This window comes from Petaurus breviceps, unplaced genomic scaffold, assembly GCF_028583685.1.
Source record: "Petaurus breviceps papuanus isolate PSGF00001 unplaced genomic scaffold, PetGlider_PUasm1.0 90604, whole genome shotgun sequence".
Lineage (NCBI taxonomy): Eukaryota > Metazoa > Chordata > Mammalia > Diprotodontia > Petauridae > Petaurus > Petaurus breviceps.
The window spans coordinates 3,735,457-3,762,856 of NW_027187285.1; the positions used below are offsets into that span (position 1 = coordinate 3,735,457).

General features: G+C 38.3%; 1 protein-coding gene across 2 annotated transcripts; it reads left to right on the forward strand.

Annotated features, from left to right (window-relative positions):
* The first annotated feature begins 792 nt into the window (after window positions 1–792).
* On the forward strand, window positions 793–24,688 carry A4GNT (alpha-1,4-N-acetylglucosaminyltransferase). 2 transcript variants are annotated; one of them, XM_069063859.1, is made up of 3 exons: window positions 793–1,072; window positions 19,631–20,068; window positions 23,623–24,688. In XM_069063859.1, the coding sequence occupies exons 2-3, from the start codon at window positions 19,655–19,657 to the stop codon at window positions 24,238–24,240; spliced, it is 1,032 nt and encodes a 343-aa protein (XP_068919960.1). In that variant the 5' UTR covers window positions 793–1,072; window positions 19,631–19,654; the 3' UTR covers window positions 24,241–24,688. The 2 variants fall into 2 exon arrangements, with proteins under 2 accessions (XP_068919960.1, XP_068919961.1); XM_069063860.1 differs by having other exon boundaries at window positions 793–1,067.
* The last annotated feature ends 2,712 nt before the right edge of the window (window positions 24,689–27,400 follow it).

The window sequence follows — 27,400 nt, forward strand, 5'->3', positions numbered from 1 at the left end:
AAGACCAATGTTCTTAAAGTGACTGCCAGTAAAAGTCCAAACCTCTTGCTTGTGGATTCAGGTAGGCACTTTGATTTTTGCTCTCCCTCAAGTACAAGATCAACAGAATTGTGGGAATGTGCCATGTTATAAATGACCTGGGAAGACCTATGCCTGTACCCCAGGGGAAAGGTTTGGATGAAGGCATATCCAAGGACCATCCTTGATAGGACTATTCAGTCAGTGCTTTGGTTGTATATATCCTTCAATAATTCAGAACTCTGAGCTCATTTAGAGTAGGTACTGGTTTTTATTTTTTTCTTACTTTCTTTGCAACTCTGGTGCTTAGCATATAGTAAGTACTTCATAAATAGTTATTGTTTGACCTCTATGCCTCAAGGAGACTTCAGAATTTGTTGGATTCAGGCCTGTATATCTGCTTGGGGTGGGGGAGCAGGAACCAGACTAGCTAAGTGTGGAGAAGCTTATCCCCAGAAGGTTGGACACAAGGTAATGAATATTTTTGGCCACAGTAACTAAATGTGTAGGAAAGGGATTTCGTCAGGATATATAGTTAAGTTAATAGGAACCTGACATACATTGGAAAGCAATCAAACACCATGCCATTGTTAAGTGTTCTCCAGGCTAAATATCCTATTCCTACTACCAGCAGGTCCCACAAGATTTAACTTGATGATTTCATCTTCATCCTCACTGAGTCATAGAATGTTAGACCTGGAAGGGACAGTCTCATCTCTTCCAGCTGTCTAAATTTTTAGATGAAGAATCTATTTGAGGCCTAAAAAAGGGAAGTGACTGGCTTGAGGTCACACAGCTAGTAAGAAACAAAGCCAGACCAGAAGTGCCTGACTCCAAATCTAATACTTTGTTTCAGCAGACTGGGTCCTGCCACCTTGGGAAAGGGCGGAGCATAGAGGGAACTTCTGTATTTAGCTAGAGACTGCTATCCTGGACTTGTTTGCCTAGCTGTTGGGTAGTGGCTTATCAGAAAGGAGAACAGGAATAAAAACTGTTCTCATTTGCAGCGACTCCAAATTCTGAAAGATTACACATTCCTGCTTTTGAAGGTAAGGTAGGTGCTTGTTTTTTTTTCTGATCTTACTTCTTTCAGGGTCTTATGGTATGGAATATAATAAAGAGAGCCTCAGAGGACTAATGATCCTGCCGTCCCTGAAGTTAGCCAATTGTGATTTCTGTAAATTTTACCAACAGGTATAGTTTTTATGTAATTTAGATAGGAAACATTTGAGTATTTGATTCATCTAGATTGAAGGGGTATATAATTCTATAGAAAGACAGAATGTTAAAATTGGAAATAGCTAGCCCACGGTCCTACCTGCCCTACCCCTCCTATTTTACAAATAAAGTCAGTTCAAGGGTTTGCAGAATATTGATCGATATCATTAAACCCATTCTGGTAAATTCAAATCTATGTCAAAACACTTTTTGGAGGTTGAAAGTTGTTCAAAAAACAATTGGACTTCATAGTCTTTACTCTTTCTTTCTCCATAAATATCAGTTCAGTTTCATTAAATAGGCGCATATCTGAAAAGAAAAAAAAACCCAAAGCTTTTTTAGAGCTAATGTATAGATTATAAAAAATATTTTAAAAAGTTAAAATATAGAACTATGCACTTTATTGTGCTGACTAGTAAAATCTCAAAATGAGAGAGAAAAGGACCAGCAAAATTAAAATCTCCAAACAGGGGAGAAAATGTTTTTAGATAATCATAATTATAATTCACAATTCTATAGTGCATTGATACACTTTCTTTTCAAAAACCCCTTGAAGAAATGAATTTTATAGTTAAGTAAACTGAAATTCTCTGTCACATAGGTAATGGCAGAACTGGAAATTTAAACCCAGGTATTGCCCCCAGTGTTTTTTTCTACTTAGCTACATGACCAGGACAAATCAAATAGTCTCTTTGAACCTCTTTCCTTATCTATAAAATAGTAATGTGTAAAAGGTATCTTGAAAACCTGAAAGCACTAAATAAATAGGAGATGTGACCATCATTATTTTTTATGGAGTTTGGATTAAAACAATTCAAAGATGTCACTATCCAACTATTATTGTTCAATGTTTAATGTTCTGTGGGTGATTGCACAAGAGGATAAAATGACTACTCTAGCTAACCCTAATTCGGGCTTGGCCTGTGCTGGACCTTGCTCCACTCTCACCCAGGTGCAACAGACTTTTCCTGCTGACCTTCTTAAGTTGTCTTTGGTGTCTGTGGGCTGAGAGGTCTGGAATCTGCCACTGATGACAGTGATTCAGCCATCCTAAGGTCTGCTTCACGTTTGCTGGGGCCCCGTCTCCACTAATGTGGCCTGCACTGGTGTGCCCTGTGCTGGACTGCATTCCTTTCTTACCGTAACTGGTGCAACAGTCCTTTTGGGCTGACCTTTCAAGTTGTCTTGGGCTGGAAATTTGTTTCACTGAATCTTTTTGTGGGTTCTGCTGCTCTAGAATTTGTTTAGAGTCACTTTTTTTTTTTTTAAGCAATCGGGGGTAACTTGCTCAAGGTTACACGGCCAGGTGTTTCTGGGTGGGTGCTAAATGTCTGAGCCTGGTTCGATTCCCCAGGTCATCCCGACACTGGGCTGGTGCTCTTACTCACTGTGCTACCTGGCCACCCTTTAGAGTGACTTTTTAAAGGTATTTGGAGGGGTTTAGGGAGATCTCAGGCAAGTCATTGCCTTTAGTCCACCATCTTGTCTCCACCCTCCTATCTCCACTTGTTTTCAATCTCTCCCTGTCTACTGACCCATTCCCTACTACCTACAAACAAAGCTATGTCTTCCTGTCCTGGATAAAACCCCAAACCCTCACTTGATTTTTCTACCCCCTCTATTGTCCTATATCTCTTCTGTTCTTTGCAGCTAAACTCCTCAAAAAGGCCATCTGTAATAGGCCTTTCTTTCTTTCTTCCACTCTCTTTTCAGCCCCTTGCAATCCAGCCTCCAAATCAGAACTGCTCTCTCCAAAGTTACTAACAATATCTAAGTTGCCAAATCCAGGGGTCTTTTCTCAGTCTTCATTCTTGACCTTTCTACAGTCTTTGACACTTTCACTGTCTCCTCCTTGATATCTTCTTCTCTAATTTATCTCTACAGTGATTTTTCCTGCAGTGCAGGTCTGATCATGTTATCTCCCCTCCTTTTTTATAAACCCCAGTGACTTTCTATGACCTTTTGTTTGACCCTCAAAGCCTTCATAACCTAGCCTCCTTCTACTCTTTCAGCCTTCTTATAACTTACTCCCTGACATCTGTTCTTCAATCCAGTGACACTATCCTTCTGGTTGTTCCACAAACAAGACATCCCATTTTTCACCTCCCAGCATTTTCTCTGACTGTTCCCCATGCCTTTAAATATCCTCTTCTCTGATTACTGACTTTCCTGGATGCCTTTAAGTTCCAACTAAAATTCCACCTATCCCAACATGACTTACTTTTAGTGCCTTCCCTCTGTTAATTCTCTCCTATTTATCTGTATATAGCTTGCTTTGTATATTTGTTGTCTTGACTTCAGAGTTTAAGCTCTTTGAAGGAAAGAACTATATTTTACCTTTTTTGTGTCCCTGGCACTTAACACCATGCCTGGCATATAGTAGACATTTAATAAATGTTTATTGATTGATTGATTCTGTAGATTCTAAATATTTGCAATCTGAAGTGATATGCTACATAGTCTCTACCATTTCATTTCATACTTATAGATGATCTTTCTGTAATTTCTAGTGTCAATGATCCGATCTTAAATCTCAATAATAAATTCTAGCATTTTTGTAAATAAACTTACTTGACTCAGCTATTTATTTAACGCATATTTATAGGCATTTTGGTGGCGTCTTTTGATTCCAATTTTGAATTTTAGCCATGTCATAGTCTCCATCTGGAGGTAAACCATCTCTCATTATATTTGACCAGTCCAGTGGCATATAATTGTTGATAACCTTTACCCCTACTTTGGGAAGTGAGATCTATTTGTTCCAAATATTTGAAGACTAGAGTTAAATTTCAAGTATGAATGACATTGGGGTAGTTCTGATGCTCGTGTCCTGGTTATTCAGATCTTGTACTTGGATGAAAGGAGGCACTTGGTCATTAAATAGTTAACAAAAGGATGTTTACTTAGCCCCAGCCTAACAAGGATATTCATTAAGATACAGTAGCACTTAGCTTTGGTAGACAGAAATCTCTTTGTCTCCATATCTGTACAAATCTGGGTGTCAGGGCAGGGTATGGTGACATTTAGTTTTAGGATATCCATTGAGAGCACAGACTCCATGTAACCAGGTGACCAGAAAGCCACATTAATATATCCAATGGCTACCAGAAAGGTACTTCAATGGAGGCATAACTTGAGCCTTACCCTACCCCTTGGTCAATCAAGTCCTGACTTTGTTGCTTTTTAGGAAAAATCTAGCCTAAGCTATGTTGGGAATGGGTAGTTGGGTAGGAGGGGAAACCCTCATAGCTATTGGTCATATCACATACGACTCCATCATGGTAAGGTCCTTAGGAACTTGAAGATGACATTTCACCATTTAAATGTTTTTACTGTATAGGCTTCTTGGCATAGACATTAGTAAGGGGAAAATGAAAAAAAAAATATATATATATATATATATATAGTACCTCCCCTGAAGGAGTCACCATGAAGAAAAAGAGGAAAGAAAGAAAAAATGTGGAGAATAAAATCCAGAAATCCTAGTCTTTTTCTTCTCCTGTTTGGAAGGATTTGGTCTCAGATTTCAATGATCTGGTCCATGTGGTAAGTGATGTCATATATTTTCTGTTCATCATAGATCTCTAGAGTGGTGATGATAAGTTGAAGAAATATAGGGGGCATAGCACAAATGATGATGCCTCCAGAACACCCACAGATTCTCCTCTTGATATGTCAGTGATGTAAAGCTGGGGTAACTCCAAGAACTTAGGGACATAACACAGATGATGACACTTTCATAGCAGTCAACAATTCTTCACCATGTATCAGGGTCATCTGTAGTAAAGTTTCTAGGAGGTTATTTCTTGCAAGCAACCTGTCTGGGGACCTAAGTTGATACCTAGGCTCTCCCTATTGGGAGTACCACTCACTCAGTATTACCTGGTTCACCCACAAAAAACCTTCCCCTCCCTTAGAGGGACATTACCCTTATTCCATGGGTACTAAATAAGGACTCTTCCTTGCCCCATCCAGGAACTCAGAATTACGGATTCCCTTCTATCCAAGTAAATACACATTCACCATAGTTATACAGCCATAATTTTACCTTTCCCGTGTTGTTAGAAAGCAAACCGCATTACAATAGTACCACTCTTTGGTCTCCTAAGCTCTTTCTCAGAGGAAAAAAACACTTGTGAATTGTGGGGTGGGGCAAAGGAGGGTACAAGGAGACTTGGATTATGTCTCCAGGGTATACTGAGACTTCTAAGGGGACAAGAACCTTGAAGCCAAGGCAACTCTGTACTGGGGAGGGAATAAGGAAGGACTGGAGAGCTGGTCAGTTGGGACTATGTCCAAAGGCTATTCATTATTATTAAGTAAGTCTTTCTAGAGGCTTGATATAAGAAACCACTAGACTGGTGAGCCTTTCCCCTTCCTAGCGTGGCATTGATTTATCATAGTCATGGATTTAGGGAGATTGGACACCTGAACTGGGCATTCAGGTGATGATAATGCAGTGGATGATTATCAGGAACAATATGCTTACCTTGAGCTGGGAGAATGCCATTTTTCCAGTTAGGAAAAAGTTGGGAGCCACTTGATTTAGATGGGTACTCCAATTGGCAAAAGGAGTTTAATTAGGCAGGAATAACTACCTTGCCTTTAGTTATGAGGATCAGATGTCCCCACATTCAGTAAAACATGATATCACCATCCCAATGTTCCTGTTGGCAATGGAACTATTTTCCAGCCTCTATTCTCCTTTTTTTGGGGGGGGCATATTTCTTTGATGGGTGCTAACATATCCCATAAGCAACTGTCTGCAGTAGAAGGCACTGGGCAAAATTCCTCTATGGACCTTGATACCAAAGGGGAGATTTGTCCAGTTTAATTGTCCAGTTATGCATTCTCCAGTCCCCATACCACCCATGGTCACTACCCAGGGGTCAGTGTAGATTAAAATCTTCTCTGCTCCATTTCTCAATGCTAGTCATATAGCCTGGAGCTCAGTCCTCTGGGAGGACTTGCCAGGATCCCTGTTCCCTAGTGTATCAGTGACTGCTAAAGTCATATGCCTCTCTTAAGGCAGATAGAGACATAATTAATCAGGCAAAATGGCAGCAGTCATTTGCAAAGTTTTTTTTTTAAATAGATAAAGGCTTATTGGATTAGGTAGAGGAAGAAGCAGGATTTCAGACCTAAGACTGGAAGTTTCAGTACCTGGCATAGTCACCACTTTTTTTTTATGAAGGACACTACACTGAAAGGACCTTGGCAAGCATAATTTTGAAGGTACTATTTTCATTCAGCAGTTGAAGCCTTTTGTCCCTTACCTATCTTGTTAGAGGGACCACTTTGGATCATCTGTTCAACTAAGTGGCGCAGTGGAGAGTGCTGGACCTGGAGTCAGAAAGACTTGAGTTCAAATTCAGCTTCAGACATTTACTAGCTGTGTGTCCCTGGGTGAGTTACTTAACCTTTGTTTTCCTCAGTTTCTTTAACTGTAAAATGGGATTGGTAATATCACCCACTTCCCAGTGTTGTGAGCATAGTAAGTGCTATTATAATGCTTATTCCCTTCTCCTTTTCTCCTCCCCACTCCCAGTAACAACTGGGACCCAGTAATAAGAGTGTGATTGCTTTTCAAAAATGTTATAGCAAGTGACCACTTTGGGAAAATTGCATCTTCTGAAGGCTGACAGGGCTTATTCTGGTCACTCCTTGGTACCTGCCAAAGGCTCCATTCAGCCTGGTCTTTCTGGCCAGAGATCTCCAGAAACATGAGGCCTATAGCATCAGAAATGCCCAGGGGGAGACAGCCTGCTTTAGATCTTCTAGTTCTGTAGCTTGTTCTGGGCCTCACTTTAACAAGGGAGGTTTGCAGTGGCTTAGTCAATAGGGGCCATCAGGATGCTCAGAGGAGGAATGTAAGCTCTATCAAACCTGGAGTTCAGTAAGCCTTTGGGTTTCAATTTAAGACTGTGGAGGAAGTGAGTGTCAGTAGCTTATTTCAGACAGTGTCCAGCATCCTCTGAGTTATCTTTACTCCCTGTACTCACCAAAACTTGCCTGAAGGATTTTCTTAGGGTCCTTAGGGTTGATTTCCAATCCCTTATCCCTTACGTGGGCCACCATCTAGCCTAGAGCCTGGACTCATCTGATTAGGACAATATTATATCATCAATATTGTGGTGTTCATTAGTACCTTCAAAAAGGGAGACCTCGGGCGGCTAGGTGGTGCAGTGAATAGAGCACCGGCCCTGGAGTCAGGAGGACCTGAGTTCAAATCTGACCTCAGACAATTAACACGTACTAGCCGTGTGACCTTAGGCAAGTCACTTAACCCCCAATTGCCTTGCCTTTCCCCCTCCAAAAAGAAAAAAAAAATGGGAGGCCTCCAGGTCTTTGGCCACTGTGATGTGTGGCAGCATGAGAGCGTTCAGGTAGTCCTGAGAAAGGACAGTGAAAGCATGGTGGTTTCCTTCCCAGGTAAAAACAAACTGCTCCTGACTAGTCAGACACAGGAATAGACCAAAAAAAACATTGGTCAGGATGATAACTCCATACCACTCATCCTGGGTCTGGTCAATAACATTGACAAGGTCAGGAACAGCTGTAGTGATGGGTATGATTTTATTCAGTTTCCAGGTGTCTTCTGCTTTTCTCATAAGCAATGCAAGATTATTGTAAGAGGAGGTGGTATAACGAAGTCCTCCAGTAACCATCATTGGCACTAGAAAACAAATATCTTTTACCCCTCTGGGGACCCAATGTTATTAGATGTTAACTACAAAAGATTGTTTGAAAAAGTCCAATGGTTGCCATTTGACTTTTCAAACAATAGCTTGCCTAGAGGTTGCTGAAAACCCCACAAATATACTGACACCCAAGAGTTCATTCTTTCTCCTTTAACCCAATGAATCCTCCCCCACCCCCAATAAAGGCCTAGCTCTTGACAAATGCCATTTTCCATGATTTACTGATGTCTTCTCCATCTGCTTTTAGAGAGACATATGTAATTGGACTTCAGCAGTCACTAACCCAGATAATAAGGAATACTCTAGGGAGTGGGAATCCTGGCAAATCCTCCTAGAGTGCTGAACTCCAGGCTACATGGTCGGCCTATAAGGGAGCATTGAGAGATGGAGCCAAGATTTAATCTACATTGATTCTTGGATGGTGGCCATGGGTCTAGGCAAGTAGTCTGGGGCCTGGAGAATATATATAACTATACAATCAAAGGCTTTCCTCTTCTCTGTAAAGATCAGTGGAGGAATTTTGTTGATATTTCTTAGTACAGACCAAAGAGATATGCTAAACAAGGAGAGTGCAGGTTGGGGAGTAGGTCCGTTGCCAACAGGGACATTGGGGTAGTGTTGTCATGTTGTACTGGATGTAGGATCATGTGATTCCCATTCCTACCTAACTAGGCTCCTTGTGTTAATTGGAGTACCCATTCAATCTGAATGGTCCTCAGCTTTGTCCTACCTACCAAAATGGCACTCTCCCACCACAGAATAAGCAGTTTGCCCCTGTGTAAAGCCAAGCATGAGCAGCTTTCCAGAGGACTGCTGCTGTGAACAGCTTCAAGGTCCTGATTATATAGTGCAGTAAACTCTGTATTTATTCAGCAGTAAATTAAGCCAAGACATTCAGACATTCACAGAAAAGTACAGCATTCACAATGTCATGACAATAACTTATCACTAAAGTGGCCACATAGTTTTAAACAAGGTACAATCATTTAGTAACTCAATCATGCACTAAGTCCTTAATTCAATCATCCTTAATGAGGCTTGTCTCTTTAATGGACAAAAAGTACAAAGGTCAAAGTTCTCCACCCCTAGGTCACAGAAAATCATAATTTTCTCAGTCAGCATCAGGTACTAAAGAAGAGATCTCATCTTGACTCAAAGCTTCCATGATTCCTCTTCCATGGTCCCAGCTCCTGTCCAAATCCACACAACTGTCACCTGGGTTCAAAGGCAGACAGCTCCCAGTTCCTTGTCCAGCTCCTTGTCCAGTTCTTCATCCAGTTGTTCAGTTGTTTTTCCCTCATGTCCGACTCTTCATGACCTCATTTGGGGTTTTCTTGGCAGAGACACTGGAGTGGTTTGTCATTTCCTTCTCCAGCTCATTTTACAGTGAGGAAACTGAGGCAAAACAGGGTTAAGTGACTTTCCTAGGGTCATACAGTATTTGAAGCCAGATTTTAACTCATGAAGATGTGTCTTTCTGATTCTGAGCCCAGTGCTCTATCCACTGCAATAACTAGCTGCCTGGCAGAAGCTTTAGAGTATACCTTAGGCTGGAGTGAGGATGAAGATCTACTTTCCTGATGCTGAATTTCCCTGTCTACTAGTACTTTTATAGGCTGGCCTTCAATTTCTAATCAACTTGATGTTTCAGGAGTCATGCTCAAAACTCCTTCAGAAGAGAGTGTCACCACCCTCTATCCACCTAGCAGGGCAGCAGACTCCAGGTCTCTATTTGTTGAAGACTTATTCCCTCATGACCTATTTTCTCCAACAGTTGTATTTGCCTAAGCCACAGCTATGCTAATCTCTTGTTCTAATTTCACCAGTTGATCAGCCCACACTTATATAGTTGTGTGCCAGGGTAGATAGCTAAATCTGGGGCTATTTGGGGCTCCACCTAGAAGGTGGGATTTAATTGTTCCTAAAGCAGATTTGTCATAGGTGGTGCAGGTAGATTATGTGCACATATGCATGTGTGTTTGTGTGTACACGAGTGTGCATGCAATCTATCCAGTCTATAAAGTCTATTTCCTTTAGGAATTTCATCACTTCCCTTGCAAATCCCGATAGCGTACCTGGCTGCATCAGCAATTCATCTTTATGTGGGTATGGCTGAATAACTCCCCATCTCATCTACCTAAAAAGAGACAAAGTTTAGTCTTTATTAGAGATTTTCATTGATTCAGTAGACTCTATAACAGTAAGTCCCCAAACCAAGTACAATACTTGGCAGAGAGTATAAGCATTGGCTTCATGAGACTACACCCTCAAGAACCATTGTTCCAGTGATTTATCAGGTTTCTGTTTGAACTTTTCATGAAATCTCCCCAGTTCCTTGATGGTGAAACCCTCCCATCCTCTGCTCTCTCATTGGAGGAAATCACCCTACTCCTAGGAATAGTATTAAGAGAAGTCTGGGGCTTTTCTGTTAGTTGTCAGAGTTCCCAGGTATCTTCTTTACTTGTCTTATCATTCTTCTTTCTCATAGCTTTGATTTCAGTGTATTGCAACAAAACTTCTTCATGAAAAACTATATTGTAGAATGAATTAATGGCTTCAGTCTGTTGAGAGATACTACTTCCAGTTGTATGGCATCAACTCCATTGGCTACATCTTCAACCTTAATAAAAAACCAAAGATTCTGTCTTTAGTTATTGAATATGCTGGGCCAGTTTACTTTCAGTCTTATTAGACTGGCAGTCCAACTTCCATATGCAAGTTAACCAGGGAATGGTGGTCTTGTTGCCTTTTTTTTTTAGCCCTCCCTGGCAGCCTCAAAGCTACTTTTAATGACATTTCTCTAAGTATTAGTGACTTGGAACATTTTCCCCCTTTATGGCTATTAATAGCTTAAATTTCTCCCTTAGAGAACTTCCTGTTTTTATCAATTGGGAATGGTTCTTATTCTGATACATTTGGAGCAGTTCCTTATATACCTTGGAAATAGGACACCTATTAGATAAATGCTGCAAATAAAATTTTTTTTTGTAAATAGTATTTTATTTTTTTCTAAATACATGTAAAGATAATTTTCTTTCTTTGTTTTTTGAGAGGGGAGGGTAGGGCAATTGGGGTTAAGTGACTTGCCCAAGGTCACACTGCTAGTTTGTGTGTGTTAAGTATCTGAGGTCAGATTTTGAACTCAGGTCCTTCTGACTCCAGGGCTGGCACTCTATTCACTGCACCACCTAGCCTCCCCTAAAGATAATTTTCAACATTCATTTTTACAAGATTTTGAGTTTCATACCTTTCACTCATCCCCCCAGCCTCTCCAAGAAGGCAAGCAATCTGATATAGGTTATATATGTGCTATCATGTAAATGTATTTCCACACTAGTCATGTTGTGAAGGAAGAATCAGAACAAAATGGAAAAGTGCCCCCCCCCCAAACAAAACAAAACAAAACAAAACAATGCAAAAGAAACTGAAAATAATATAATATGCTTCAATCTGCATTCAGACTCCATAGATCTTTCTTTGGACATGGATAACATTTTCCATCCCAAGTCTTTTGGAACTGGATCATTGTATTGCCATCATGGTTGATCATTGCACAATGTTGCTGTCACTGTGTATAATGTTCTCTTTATTCTGTTCACTTCCCTCATTATCAGTTCATGTAATTATTTCCCGGTTTTTCTGAAATCTGCCTGCTCATCATTTCTTATAGCACAATAATATTCCATTACATTCATATACCACAATTTGTTCAATCATTCCCCAACTCATAGGCATTTTTTCAATTTCCAATTCTTTACCATCATAAAAAGAGCTGCTCTAAATATTTTTGTATATGTAAGTCCTGTCCCTTTTTTATGATATCCTTGGGATACAGACCCAGTAGTGGCATTACTAGATCAAAGGGTTTATGCACAGTATTATAGCCCCTTGGGAAAAGTTCCAAATTGCTTTCTAGAGTGGTTGGGTCAATTCATAATTCCACAAACAATGCATTAGTGTTTCAATTTTCCCTCATCTTCTCCAATATTTATCATTTTCCTTTTCTGTCATATTAGCCAATCTGATAGGTATGAAGTGGTATCTCAGATCTGTTTTGGATTTCTCTAATTAATAGTGATTTAGAGCATTTTTTCATAGGATCATAGATGGCTTTAATTTCATTTGAAAACTGACTGTTAATACTTTTTGACCAGTTATCAACTAGGGAATGGCTCTTATTCTGATACATTTGAATCAGTTCCTAATATATCTTGAAAATGTGACTCCTATCAGAGAAACTTGCTGCAAAAAAAAATTCAAGTTATCTTTTTCTTTTCTATTTTTAGATACATCGTTTTCATTTGTGCAATGATTTTTAACTTTATATAATCCAAACAACATTGTCCCTTTTATCTTCTGTGATCTTCTCTATCCTTTGTTTGGTCATAAACTCTTTCCTTATCTATAGATCTAAAATGTTATCCCCCTCCCCCCACATTTGATTATGATGTTGCCTTTTAAGTTTAAGCCATTTAGTCATATCTTGGTATATAGTATGAGTTGTTAATTTATTTATAGTTTCTGGCAGACCGTTTTCTAGTTTCCCCAGCATTTTTTTTTTTTAGTTCTTTACTCCAAGAGCTGGAATATTTGGCTTCATCAAATGTGGGGTTACTGTGTTCTTTTGCTTCTGTATATTGTACATGTTGTACACCATATGTGTTCTGATGGCCTAATTCTCTATCTCTCTCTTTTTTTTTTTTTTTAAAGCAATTGGGGTTAAGTAACTTGACCAAGGTTACACGGACAATTATTTTGTGTGGGTGTTAAGTATCTGAGGCCAGAACCTATCCCAGGTCCTCCCAACTGCAGGGCCGGTGCTCTTACTCACTGTGTTACTTAGCCGTCCCTATCTCTCTATTTCTTAACCAGTACCAATTTTTTTCATGTTCACTGCTTTGTGGCCCAGTTTGAGATTTGGTACAGCTAGGCCCCACTAGTTTTTTTTCTAACTTTTAAAAATTATTTCCCTTGGTATTCTTGATCTTTTCTTCCTCCAGATATATTTTTGTAATTATTTTTTTCTGACTATAAAATAATCCTTAGGTAATTTGTTGTGGCATTTAATGGTAAATTAATTTAGTCAGTATTATTGTTTTTTATATTGACTTGGATTACCCACAAACAAGTAAAATTTATCCAATCATTTAGTTCTGTCTTAATCTCTGTAAAGAATGTTTTATATTTATATTCCTGTAGCTCCTATGTGTATCTTAGTAGGTAGATCCCCAAGTATTTTATGCATTTTATAGTTAATATTATATAGACTTTTTCTTTCTACATTCAGTTATCAAATTTTTCAAAGGGTTTCAGATGGAAACTGTCTTGGGACAAGTCAGCTCGGCTATGTTTTTATTTTGAATATTCTCTTAACTATTAGAGTATTGCACAGATGGATAAAATAAATACCTTTTGTGCTTAAACAATACTAGTATTTAAGTTCAATTTATTATTGTCACTCAACTCATTTTTATCTTTTTCGTTCAGACAGAAATAGTTCTGGGAAAAGTCATTGTGCTACTATTATTCCTTTATATTCAATTTTTATGGATAGATAGGTAGATAACATGACTGCTCTTTGTAGCTGAATAAAAATATTAGGATATAAGCTTATCCTCTGTTGTTGTTTAGTCATGCCCAATTCTTTGTGATCTCATTTGGGATTTTCTTGGCAAAGATATGGGAGCAGTTTGCATTTCCTTCTCCAGATAAGGAAACTGAGGATAAGTGATTTGCCCAGGGTCACACAGAGTGTGAGGCTGGATTTGAACTCAGGAAAATGAATCTTCCTGTCCTATCCACTATACCATCTAGCTGCCCCTTGGCCCCTGTAGGGTCACTGAAAGGATCCCCAGTAAAACTCCAGTAGTAAATGGGATCGATAAAAGTGATTATATAAACCTTATTCTGTTTCCACGTGGTATTGATCTCCTCAGTCAAGTTCTTATACTTTGAAAGTTTTTCCCCCCTATATCTTAGAGATTATGAATGTCTGATATATTAACCAACAATTAAAAATGTTATTCTTAGGGGTGGCTATGTGGCACAGTGAACCACTGGCCCTGGAGTCAAGAGGACCTGAGTTCGAATGCAGCCTCAGACACTTAACACTTAACTAGCCGTATGACCTTGGGCAAGTCACTTAATCCCAACTGCCCTCCAAAAAGCAAAAAAAAAAAACCGTTATTCTTATGTTTTCCTGAATCAATATTATTGGGTGACTGTAAGCAACATTTCTATTTGTGGTTCTGTCCCAGTACAGTTTATTGGTTGAATTCTTCAAGATATTTTGAGTTCTGTATTTTAAGTACGGGTATTTGCCATTCATCAGTCCATGAAAAATAGCAACCTTCCAGTGTTTAATTTTAGCCACCATGTTATGTCCTGCCAGATATTTAGGAAAAGCTAAATTTTTAGATCTCGAAGTGTTCATGCTTGCCACCATTTCCTTGATTAATCTACATTGATCTCTGACTCCAGGTACCTTAGGGATGATTCTGTTATAGTTTCTGGTGCCAATGACGTGATCCTGAATAGATATAATGAACCCTTCTGTTATGACATACAGGCCCTTTTGGTTTAGCCATTGATCTGATACTTCTTGGTCAACATATTGTTGACTGAGTTCATATGGATGTTCCCCATGGAGGTCCTTTTGGATCTTATTTGCTTCATAGGCTCCATAAAATGCAAAGATGTATAACTGTTATCAACCTTTGCTATTAATTAGTGGAATGATGTCTGCTTATTATAAAAGCACCTCAGTAACCTTTGTACATCATCATCATCATCAGCATCATTATTATATGATGTGATACAATAATAATAGTTCTTGTTATTTTTATTACACTTTAATTCTCTTATAGTTGATAGAAGTTAGGGAGATAAAATGACATGTCAAAATACCAGGGCTTCAAAAAGAGATTTAGAACTTTCTTCTTTTTTTTTTTTATTAAGCAATCAGGGTTAAGTAACTTGCTAAAGGTTACACGGCCAGTTATTTCTGGGTGTGGTGCTGAGTGTCTGAGCCTGGGATTCGATCTCCAGGTCGTCCCGACACTGGAGCCGGTGCTCTTACTCGCTGTGCTACCTGGCTGCCCCCAGAACTTTCTTCTATGTATATTCTATCTTATTTTCATGTTACATATATCTTTAGCTCTTCTTTCTTTCCCCTAGTGCATCCCCAGTCTCTATTTCTTCTCCTCCTTCATTTTTGTTTGATACCAAATATATCAGGTTGAACTGACAAGCAAAACCTCTGGGATAGGCTCCGCCTACATGGTTAATTATAGGTATCTATTTGAGAAACTGTAGAATTTTAGAGTAGTCATGGTAACAAAGGTATTGTATTTGGAGCAACAGAATCTGGGTTCAAATTTTACTGTTTATTATCTGTGTGGCCTTGAACAAATTGAGGCCTCAGTTTCCTCATTTGTAAAATAAAAGAGTTGAGCTAGATGACTTCAAAAGTTCCCTCCAATGGGTGGCTAGGTGGTGCAGTAAATAGAGCACTGGCCCTGGAGTCAGGGGAACCTGAGTTAAAATCTGGCCTCAGATACTCAGCACTTACTAGCCGTGTGACCTTGGGCAAGTCACTTAACCCCAATTGCCCCACCTTCCCCTCTTCAAAAAGTAAAAAAAATTTTTTTTTAAAGTTCCCTCCAACTCTAAATCCATGATCCTATTGGGTCTTTTGCTTTTGGATGAGAATTCTAAAATTAGAAAAAATATTGAAGATAAAAGAAGAGTCTCGTAATATTGCAAAAAACTCCCACCTTTGGTATGACTTAATCAATAAAGTTTGATAATAGAATCTTAGATCTAGAAAGAAGCTTAGAAGGCTAAAGAGTCCAAGCCCTGTCCCAATACAGTAGTGTCCTCTGTGATGTCCCTCAAAAAGAAAAAAAAAACATTGCTTGAAAATGTCTGGTAATACAAAGAGGTAATAGTTCCATTTTTGAACAGTTCTTCTTGCTCAGTGGCTTATGCAAAGTGAGGGCTTAATGAATCTTTGTTGAACTAAATTAGAAAGTGACACCATTTAGACATTTTAAAGGAAAGGTATTGTCCCAAATGTGTGATAAGATTTCTTCACCTGTTTCTATTAGTCTTTTTTTTATTGAAAAAAAGGAAAAAGGGCTTGCAATTAACCAATAGTAACATCGCTGGCTAGTATTTATTCTTTCATTTTTATTACTTCTGACAAGTTAACATTTTTATAACCTGAGTTGGAGTCCTGGTAGAATAAAAAAGAGACCAAACTTGAAAGATTTTTTTTTAATTAAAAAAAAATTAAGAGTGAGAAAAGCACGAGATTATTCAGGTCCACAAAGATTGGCTTTGCAGCAGAACAAGGAAAGTTATTTAATTTAGTTCAACAGTGTTGAATGAGCATCTCTTATGCACAGCTATCCCAATTTCCATTGTGAACATCTGCAGTTTCCTCATTTCAGGTCTCTCTCCTAACTTAATGGCCCTTTCAATAAAGGTATGCTGCCACCAAGTGGTAGGAAAATATCTTAAATTTACAGTATCTTTTGCCATAGAAAATTAAACAGAATTTTAACTGGTTCTATCACACCAGCATTGTAGAAAATATACTTTTTTTCCTGTTCTTTTACAAGATACATTGTTAAGATTTCATAACAATCATGGTGGAAAGAAAACAATAACTACCACTTTGAATCTTACTGTCTCTAGTAAACTTTCCTAGACAAGAATAATATCTCATATTTATATAGCACTTCAAGGTTTACAAAGTACTTTCCCTACAACAGCTCTGTGAGGTAGGGAGAGCAAGTATTATTATTTATATTTTACTGAATGAGAAACTGAAGCTGAGAGCTTGTTTTAGGTTCTACTACTAGTGTTAGAGACAGAATTCAAACACAGATCTCTTGACTCCAAGTCTAGGGATCTTTCCAATATATCTTATTGGAAGTACATCACATTATATAACTTCAGAGTTAGAAGGGGCTTTAGGAATTATCCAGTTCAACTTCCACCCAGTCTATGCATGACTTCTCTTTGCAGTACAAACAACAAGTGGGCATGTATTCTCTGCTTCTACTGCTGGAGAACTTGCTGCCTTCTAAGGTAGCATATCCCATTTTTGGACAACTCTAATTACTAGGTAGTACTTCATTCTATTGAACTGAAACCCACCTCCCCATAACTTTCATCCATTGGTTATGATTCTGTTTTCCAATGCCAACCAGAATATAACTAATCTTTCTTCTAATCATAACCACCCAAATATTTGAAGACTGCTATCGTGCTAGCCCCAAGTCTTCTCTAAGATAAATATTCCCAGTTCTCTGAATGGTGGTTATCCTCTGGATGTGGTCCTAAGACTGAATATCATCTTTATTTATAAGCAGTCAGGATCACAAGATATCAAACAGAAAAGAAGTTTTATTTACACAAGAAAGAGCACAGAAAGGACTTTCTAAGACGCTGAACCTATAAAAGTCAAGAGTTCCTTTCTCCTTCTAGTGGACACCCCCTTTCTACCAACCCCAGTGTACTTTCCCTGTGACTTGCAGTCCTGTTGAATGGCTCTACTGGTGTGTGTGTGTGTGTGTGTGTGTGTGTGTGTGTGTGTGTGTGTGTGGTGTGGGGAAGAAGCACAAGTTCACTGCTATTCAGCTCTGTCTGAAAATGAAGTTATTCCTTCTTTTAGGTTTTTTTTTTTTTGAGGCAATTGGGATAAATTGACTTGCCCTAAATCACAGTTAAAAAGTATCTCTGCTCAGACTTGAGCTCAGATCCTTCTGACTCCAGGGCTGGTTCTCTGTTCACTGTACCACCTAGCTGCCCCTTATTCATTCTTTTAGGAAATGGTACTCAACCTTTGGCACCTGGATAATAGATTGTCAGTTTTCTAGTTAATAAGGAACTGATAGTAATTCCTTATCAGGGATAGAATGATTTTGGATTATTTTATCTGTTCGTTAAGACATGATTCCATAGACCAACCCTAAAAAGGAGTTGTGAGAACTTCTTTATGTGCTTTGTGCAAAATAGTCTCCATTTTATTTCTTTTAAAATAAAAAAATACATATCCTTTGTTTTTATGTAACTTTTACCTTAAGTTTTGTTTCTTTTTGGTGTTGCCTTTACCTGTATTATTGTAGTTAGCATAATATTGTTCTTTTGACTCTACTTTCTTTACCCTGCTTTGTTTCATATAATTCCTCTTGTGTTTCTCTGAATTCTTCATATTTGTCATTCCTTGAGATACATAAACTTTAAAAATTATCGATACGATTTATTTTGATACCATAGACACTTCCAAACATCTGCCCAAACACCAAATTCTGTATCCTTTTCCATTCTTCCCCTTCCCCAATATATTCCCTGAAAATAGATAATTATTGATTGTTAAAAGAAAGGAGAGACATGCCCTTTAACTTGGACAGTGTGGTAGTATTGTAATTGACTGGGACTGTGCTGCCTCTCAATGATGACTTCTATTGTTAGCATCATTATGTATATTATCCTCAATTCAACTGGATGAAAATTAAGAACTTACTGTGTGCAAGGTATAGTGGTAGGCACTGAAATAGAAAAGCAAGAATGAAATTGTTCCTGTCCTCAAGAAGATGATATTCTTTTGGCTCTGCTTTCTTATGTTGTATCACCTCATAACAGTCTTCCCGTGTTTCCCTGAATTCTTCATGTCTGTATCTCCTTAAAGTATAGTAATATCACATGACATTGACATGCCCCAATTTACTCAGTCATTCCATAATACTTTTGGTGCTAACATTTTCTTTTCACAAATAATGCTTTCTATCTCATTGTCAGTACTGTCCTTGGAATATAATACATCAGTTAAAAGGGGGAAGGAAAGTGGAAGGAATATGCATTTATGTAATGCCTGCTATGTTCCGTATACTATGCTAAGTGCTTTTATAAAAACTATCTCATTTGGTCCTCACAGCAACCCTGAGAAGTGCTATTATTATCCTCACTTTGCCATTGAGGAGACTGAGGCAAATAGAAGTTAAGTGACTTGCTCAGGGTCACAGACCTTGTGTCTGAGGCTATATTTGAACTCAGGTCTTCCCGACTCCCCCATTACTCTATCCACTACACAACTAGTGGAAAAGAAAAAAAGAAACAATTCATTAACTTTTCTTCCATAAATAAGACCTATTCTTAATGAACTCATGCTTACAGTTAGTTATTATTCAACAGCTGTGGTTCATTCCTGGACTTTAAAGAATTCTAGTGTATGAATGTCTTTACTTCATTGAATAAATTTGAAACTTTTTGGATTCAGAAATATGTAATGCTCTCCACTGGGAGATTATTAGAGCATAGGAACATAGATTTGTAGCTAGAAGGTACCTTAGAAATTGTCTAGTTGCATCTCTTCATTTTATAGGTAGGGAAACCAAGGCTTAGTGAGGGTAGGTGATTTGCTCAAGGTCTTTTCTCTGTCTCTGTCCCTCTCCGTCCTCCCTTCTCCTTCTCTTTTCTCCTACTCTTTCCATTTTCCATTCCCTCTCCTTCCTGTGTAGTACACAGACCTTGTATAGCAGGATTTGAGCCTTAGTCTTTCTAACTTAAAGTCCCACACTCTGTCTATTACTCCGTACTACCTCTCAGATGATTGGGGTGTTTATGTTTTCTAGGTCAGTACCTAAAATCATTTTCTTTTTTCATTTTGTTTTCTCATTTTAAAGAAAAAAGTCTATGAAGAAAAAACAATGCTGAAGGAGTTCCGGATCTCCCTTTCTGTCTTTTTGCTGTTTGCTTGTGGATTACTGTATGAAATGATCCTGAAACCCAGATGTTTCTTTTCCTGCACACCTGCATACAAAGCCATGATGAGACCTGAGAATATTTTGGAACATAGCAAAAGTATTGTATTCCTGGAGACCACTGAACGACTGGAACCTTCTCCCTTAGTTTCATGTTCTGTTGAGTCTGCAGCCAGAATATATCCTGAAAGATCTATTATTTTTTTAATGAAAGGGCTGAATAACAATTTTGCCCATTTGCCCTTAAATGCTCACTTTCGAGGCTTTTCCCTCTTGTCAGCAATTGAGAATGTCTTCTTTTTCCCTCTTGATATGGAAAATTTGCTACAGGAGACACCTCTCTTCTCATGGTATACTCAAGTAAGTGTTCAAAGGGTAAAAAAGAAAATAAAATTCTTGTGTCAAGACTGTCTCTCATTGGACTCAGAGAAATTTGGGGGGATTTTTCTCTCATCTCTGAGCAAGGCTACATCTTTTCCTTTGGTTTGTAGGGGTGCATCTGATGGGTTGTCTGCATCTTTCTAACGTCATCTTGAACCTCCATTCTGGGGTGTCCTTCCCAGTATCAATTACTAGTTACTATTAGTATCCCACTCATATGATTTATTGAATCAGTGATTAGTACCCCAGTATCACTTAACAAATTAATATCAATAAACTTTTCAAACAGAGATAATTACTGAAGAAAATGTGGCAAAAATAGAAGTACAAACACATCCCTTTGAACCAAGGTCACATTCTCCCCTCTGTCAGTTTAATCTCTGAGAAGAATGGGCTCAAATTTAAAGCACTTACAACAAAGCATTTACCTAGCCAAGTTTACTTTTAAATGCTTATAGACAAAATTGCTTCAGAAAACTGTCTCAGTTGCTGTTTTGATTCACTGCTTGGCTTGGTGCTGCAAGCTTCTTTGGGGTTGCACTGGTGGCATAATCTATTCTGGACTTCCATTACCATGAGTTTTGAGATCTCACTAGGTCATGACCTAGTCTGACCTATCCCCAGTGTGCCTTCACCTAAGCACGGGAAAGAATACACACCGAGAGGCAAAGAAACAGGGGTGCCATCTTCACTCATGACCATATGTGGTCCTGGTTGGGCAGATGAGCAGCTGGGAACAGAAAACCACTCCCATGATTGTTACTGCTTCTCTTTCCACGTGTAGACTTACATATAACTGTCCTTGCCACCCACATCACCAGAGAGAGAGGCTTGCTCTAGCTGTTCAATGCTGTTTGAATGAACACTCAGTTCTGACTGAGCAGCCAATCAAAAGCTCATTTCTTCATCATGAGGCTAATGGACTAGAAATATTAAAAAAAATACCTACGTATACTTCAAAATGTAAGGCCCCTCCATTCCACATCATTAGTCACTTCCAGAAGCAGGTTCACTGGAAATGATTGCTCTCAGGACTGAACGCTTATTGGCCAGTCTCGCATTATACTTAGTCTTCTCCCGGAGTTTCCTGAGGTTCTGCCTCTGAAGCTCCCTGTGACTGTCTCTTCCTCCTAAGTCCTATATAGAACTGTGGATGTGGGGAGGGAAATCTCTCTCTCTCTCTTCTCCCCCCTCTCTCCTTCTCTCTGTTTATCTTTTTCTCTGTCTTTCTTCCCTCCTCTCTCTTCCTTTACATCTCCCTCCCTTTTTCTATTTTTCTCTCCCTTCCTCTCTTTTCTCTCTCTTTCTCCTTCCCTCTTTTTCTCCACCTTTCCCCACTTTCTCTTTATGTCTCTCCTTAACTCCTCTTCTCCTCTCCCTCCCTCTCCCTTCCTCCTTTCTCTTCTCCCTTTCTTGTCTTTGTATATGTCTCCTTTCCCCCCTCCTCTCCACTTCACCCCCCACTCTTTCCATTTTCCTTTCCTTCTCTTTTCTGCCCCTCCTGATGGCTCTGCAGTATAATCACCCTATCTCTTCGTTTCTCAATCCTGACTGGTAAATCTTTATGGAGTCCTGCAATATTTCCATGTCATTGATCTGGTGTAAGATGAGGGGAGAGAAAACCCTGCTCTCTCCTTTTCCTTGTTCAGTCCTTCTCTGTTACTGGCCCTATCCATCACCATATATTCTATGTGGCAGGTGGGGTTTATTTTTCTGTTACTCAAATGGGAAGGGAAAGGAAAGGAAAGCGGGCAAATATCTTGTCACTTGCTACAAAAGATATTTCTAAAACTTTTTTTCTTCAGTTTGTTTTCTTTTAGTGTCATTTTTAAGCTGTATTTATTTTTTTATGACTGCTAGAATCTGGGAAGAATTTCTATATCTCTCTTAAGCCAATGAAATACCTAGTAATGCTAACCTTTCTTTTTTTGGTAGTTTATTTTTTTCCTCCTTTTTTTTAAGCAATTGGGGTTAAGTAACTTGCTCAAGGTTACACGGCCAGTTATTTCTGGGTGTGGTGCTATTTTTTTTTCCTTCTTGAGGATGATATATTTGTGTCTTAGAAATAATTTAAATGAGACAAATTTAGGAAGTATCAAGGGTTGAAGCTAAACAGTATCAGGTCAGACTAAGAAGAAATTCTTAATGATAAGAGAATTTAGAAATTTGCATCTCTCTTTGCTACCAGCAGTGCATGATACATAAGCAAAATTTCAATTAAATAACTCATCTGCCCAACAATATTGTCCATACAGATTCTAATAGGATATAGCTATAGATTGTAATATCGAATTCCAAACTCACAATTTTCTTGGGTTCTACGATTTAGCAATAGTATGACTAATAATAATTTTTAGAGCACCTTAAGGTTTGCAGAGTGCTTTACATATGCTCTTTCCTTTGGTCCTCACAGCAACCCTGGAAGGTAGGTATTATTATTGTCCCCATTTTACAGATGAGGAAGTTGAGTCTGAGAGAGAGGTTGAGTGATTTTCCCAGTGTCACACAGCTAGTTAGTGTCTGAGGCAGAATTTAAACTCAGATGTCCAAGTCCAGGATTTTGGCTACTGTACCACCTAGGTGCCCCTTGTACTACTACTGCCCTCCCCACAACTACCATGAATAAAAAACAAAAGTAGTGGAAATGAAAATAACAACATTTATATGCAGTTCTAAAATGTACAAAGTGCTTTGAATAGATCATCTTAGTTAAGATTCACAACAACCATACCAAATATACTCAACAACCTTTGAAGTAAGTATTACGGCTTTTAGATCATTTTTACAAGTGAGGAAACTGGTTAAGAGAGGTAACATTGTCCCCTTAAGGAAGATCTACCAGAGGCAACAAAAACTTTGGCCATTTGTTCCGGCAATATGATGATAACCTAAGAGAAGTACAGGTTACCAAACATCATTTCAGATGAGTGTTTTGATAGAGGTGACATCTGAGGATGGAAAGGGTTCATGCTTCCTCCAATTCCATTGCAGCCCTTCCTAGGAATCAAACACAGATCTCGTGGGTTCTGCCAACTGCTGGTGACTCCTGGGTCCAATGCTTTTGCACGGACAAAATAAGACCTGGGAAAGAACTTAATCTAGAAAGGCCAATGTCGCCTGCTGCATCCTGGGCCATCATCAGTTATCTTGACCTTTGTCTTACCTCTGGACTCTGATGACGCTGGAGGAGAAAGTGAGGTTGATGACTTTGCACAACTCTGCCTCACTTTACTCCAATTCACATGCAAATCAAGGCATCAAGCTTGTGATGTCATTGGTCCTCTTTGATAATGAAGGGCAAACAACCACTTTAGGTCATGTCTTCTTGAACAAATTACATAGACCTAGTTCCTTCAATGAAAGGTTTGAATGAGATGATCTTTCCAAATATAAAATTATTTTCTTTTTATTCTTTGATTCTTTGGAAGTTTCCATTGTAATAATGGTACTGTGAGCCTGGTAATTTGTGTTGGCTAAAAATTTTAGCTTTGGTTTTTTTTTTTCAGAAGACTCATTTCTATCCACCCCTGCAGGTAAATTCCACTGCAGAAAACAACTGGATCCACATCATCTCGGATGCTTGTAGGCTTGCTTTCATCTGGAGATATGGTGGGATCTACATGGACACTGACATGATTTCCATCAGACCCATTCCAGAAGATAATTTTCTGGCAGCACAGACTTCTAAATTTTCTAGCAATGGGGTTTTTGGGTTCCACCATCATCACCCTTTTATTTGGGATTGTATGGAAAATTTTATTGAGCACTATAATGGGAACATTTGGGGCAACCAAGGCCCTGGACTAATGACAAGAATGCTGAAGCTGTCATGTAATCTTACAGATTTTCAGGAGGTAAAAGACCTCAGGTGTCCAAACTTATCCCTTTTACATCCTCAGCGGTTTTACCCCATCTCATATCCGGAATGGAAACGTTACTATCAGGTCTGGGATGTAGAGCCAAGTTTCAATGACTCCTATGCCTTGCATTTATGGAACTACATGAATCGGGAGAAGAAGGCTGTGATTAGAGGTAGCAACACATTGGCAGAAAATCTTTATCGAAAGTACTGCCCCATAACTTACAAGACTCTCATTCTAGCTAAAGAGAGAGTGGATGAAGGAGAGCCAAAAGGCCTCCCTCCATACTAAATAACAATAAATAGGGGTAGCTTCAATTTCTGTGGTTTAACAAGCACATTATATTAGATACTGCCTTTCTTTAAAATACTTTAAAAAATTATTGCTATCTTGCCCAGATTGGAAGAGAATCAGCCACTCATGGCCCAATCCCAGTGCTATTTCAGTGGTCATCCAATTTTTTCTTGAAGACCTCCAGTGAAGAGGAGCTCACTATCTCCAGGGGCAACACATTTTAATTTGGAATACCTCCAATTATTGAGAAGTGTTTATTATTATATTTTTTTGTGTTTTTTAAAATGTTTTCTTCACTTGGCATCACTTTGTATATTTCTATCCATATTGTTTATATTCCTTTTTAATGGCACAATAGCATTTCATTTCATTTTATTGTTATACCACAATTTATTTGAATATTCCCCAATCATTAAACATAAACAGTGAGATGAAGTAGAAAGAATGTTGAGTTTCGAGTCAAGGGACCTGGACCTGAAATACTTAACCAATTTCTACCTATGTGAACCTGAGCAAGTCACAACCTTCCTGAGTCTTAAGTTTCTCATCTGAAAAATCAGAGTATTGGATGAGATGGTGTCTAAGGCTTCTTCCAGTTTTAAATTGATGATCCAAAGGCTGCTTTCAGTTTTTTATTACAAATCTAAATGTTACAGTTATGAGTATTGCTGTATAGATAGGTCTTTTTTCTTTTAATAATATAATTATATTGTAGTCCCAATACTGATATCATTGGGCTAAAAGTTTTCTAACTTGTATGCTGCTGAAATTTTTCTATAAAAACATTGCCTAAATTTATAGTTCCATCAAAAAAAAAAAAGAAAGAAGTACTTATGTTCCCTCAATCCTATTAATATTAGATTTAAATAATTTAAAAATTATTTTAGTCAATTTGATGGTATAAGTGGCTACCTCAAAGTTTTAACTTTCAGTTCTCTGATTATTAGAGAAGCAAATTTTTTAAGGGAATATATACAATTTATATTTCTTTTCAAAAATTGTCTTTTCATATCCTTTGAATCCCTTGGGAAAAGGGTATTGCTTTTATAAATTTGTACCATTTGCTTATAGATTCTGGATGTCAGACTGAAACATCCAATGTTTCAGTAACAAAGTTTTTTTTTTTTCTAGTCCATTTATTTTGGCAATTTTTTTGAACAAAATCTTTTAAAAATTCATATATGTTCAAATCTTTTTTTTTTTGCTTTTTTTTAATTTTTAAAAGCAATTAGTGTTAAGTAACTCGCTCAAGGTTACACGGCCAGTTATTATTTCTGGGTGTGGTGCTGAGTATTGGAGTCCGGATTTGATCCAGGTCATCCCGACACTGGAGCTGGTGCTCTTACTCGCTGAGCCACCTGGCCGCCCCTGTTTTTTGCTTTTTGATAATTTATTCTGCTTTATCAATAACCTTTCTCTTCTTCACAATTGCACACCTGATTTTCTATATGAATTTTGTTATGGTTTTATTTAATTATATAAAAGAATCCAGTGATATTTTGATCATATTGCATCCTGGAACACATAGAAGATTCCAGGTATAGATGATTTCAGAAAAGGGAGGGGAAATACAGGTAGGAAATGGGGCTGTGTCCAGAGCAAGAACACCCTTTTTCAAGAAAAACTAGGCTCCAAAAACCAGAATCTTTTTGTATCACCCAACTTGTTACATTTGAGATATTGTGCTGTATGATAGCTATGCAAAAGCAAAATTAAAAGCAGTCCCTGCCCATAAGTAAATTGATGTTTTCCTGTGTCTTCCCTGATGGCACAGGCAGGGAGGTACCATGGAAGATGGAGATTTCTAGCATGAAAGGTCCTAATTATCAATGATTCTAGAAAAAGAAAAAGGTCCTAGGAAGGACTACAGAATGTGGATAAATTATTTTGACATATATTTAAACCTTATTAATATGAATAATGAATTCCCTGAAATGGTCACATGTATTCTGATTTACACTACTTGAAGTTGTAATTATGGTAAATATGTAAATATTTTGTGTCATACTGTACCAAGTTGTAATTATGGCAAATATGTAAATATTTTATACCATATTGTAAAATGTTAATTGGTTCCAGCCCAATGGAAATGTGCTGTACAAATTTTAATATGTACAACTATTTCAGAAGATTCATTATTCTCACTACTCAGGCTTAGCTTGGCCCTAGCTGTATTTACACATAGAACATTTACATATATAAGTAAGTACAAGAAGATTTGAAGGAGGAAAAAGGATGGAAAACTCAGTAGATCAGAGGTTTCCTATAAGATGTGACACCAAAACTGAGCCAGGGAAGCATTAAAGATTCTAAGAGGTGAGGAGGGAGTGCATTCCAGCCTGCTTGTATAACGATAACAATGGATTGTAGAGCTCAGGAAAAACCAAAGAAGTCAATTTAACTAGAAGACAGTGTGGGAAAGGGCATGGAATGAGATGAGTCTGGAAATGTAATCAGAGCCAGACTATGAAGAATTTTACATGTTAAACTGAGGGGCTTGTATTTTATCCTCAAGACAATAGGGAACCACTGAAAATAAAGTAGGGGAGTGATATAATCAGACCTGTATTTTAGGAAGATGATTTTATCAGCTGGGGGAAGAGAGACTAGAGAGATGAGGGACTGGAAGCAAAGAGACCAATTAGAAAGTTATTGCAACAATTGAGGTGAAAAATGTTGATAGCAACATCTAGGGTCAAGTACCTGGCAGTACTAGCCAGAAGAAAGGGACAGATGGAAGGATGTTGTGGAAGTACTGGGGAATCAATAAGAATTGACATCTGATTGGAAATGTGTGGGGTGAGAGAGAATGAACAGGTCAGAATGACTCCAAGTGTGTGAATCTGATTGCCTGGTGTTTGTCCTTCGTTTTCTAAGAGTATTATGACCTCAGGAAGCTGATGCACTTGCAAGTAAGTTGGATTTAAGGGAGGAAAGACTATGTGAAATCATCAGCCTCACTTTCTTCTCCAGAACTAGACGATTTATTATGTCCTTAATAGAAAAAGGAATGTTAAGAGAATGGATTGATTTTGAAAAAAAAAAGATATGACAATTTAGATATGTTGAGCTTGATATATCTCTGGAATATCAAGGTGAAAATATATGGCAGGCAATTGATGATGTGGGAGAAGAGCTCAGGAGAGAGTTGAGGTAT

What these genes read in the sequence shown, in the direction of transcription:
- A4GNT (XM_069063859.1), top strand. Translation starts at nt 19,655, where the DNA reads ATGCTGAAGGAGTTCCGGATCTCCCTTTCTGTCTTTTTGCTGTTTGCT. An exon ending in TCTTCTCATGGTATACTCAA is followed by an intron (nt 20,069 to 23,622) that starts GTAAGTGTTCAA and finishes CCACCCCTGCAG; the next exon opens with GTAAATTCCACTGCAGAAAA.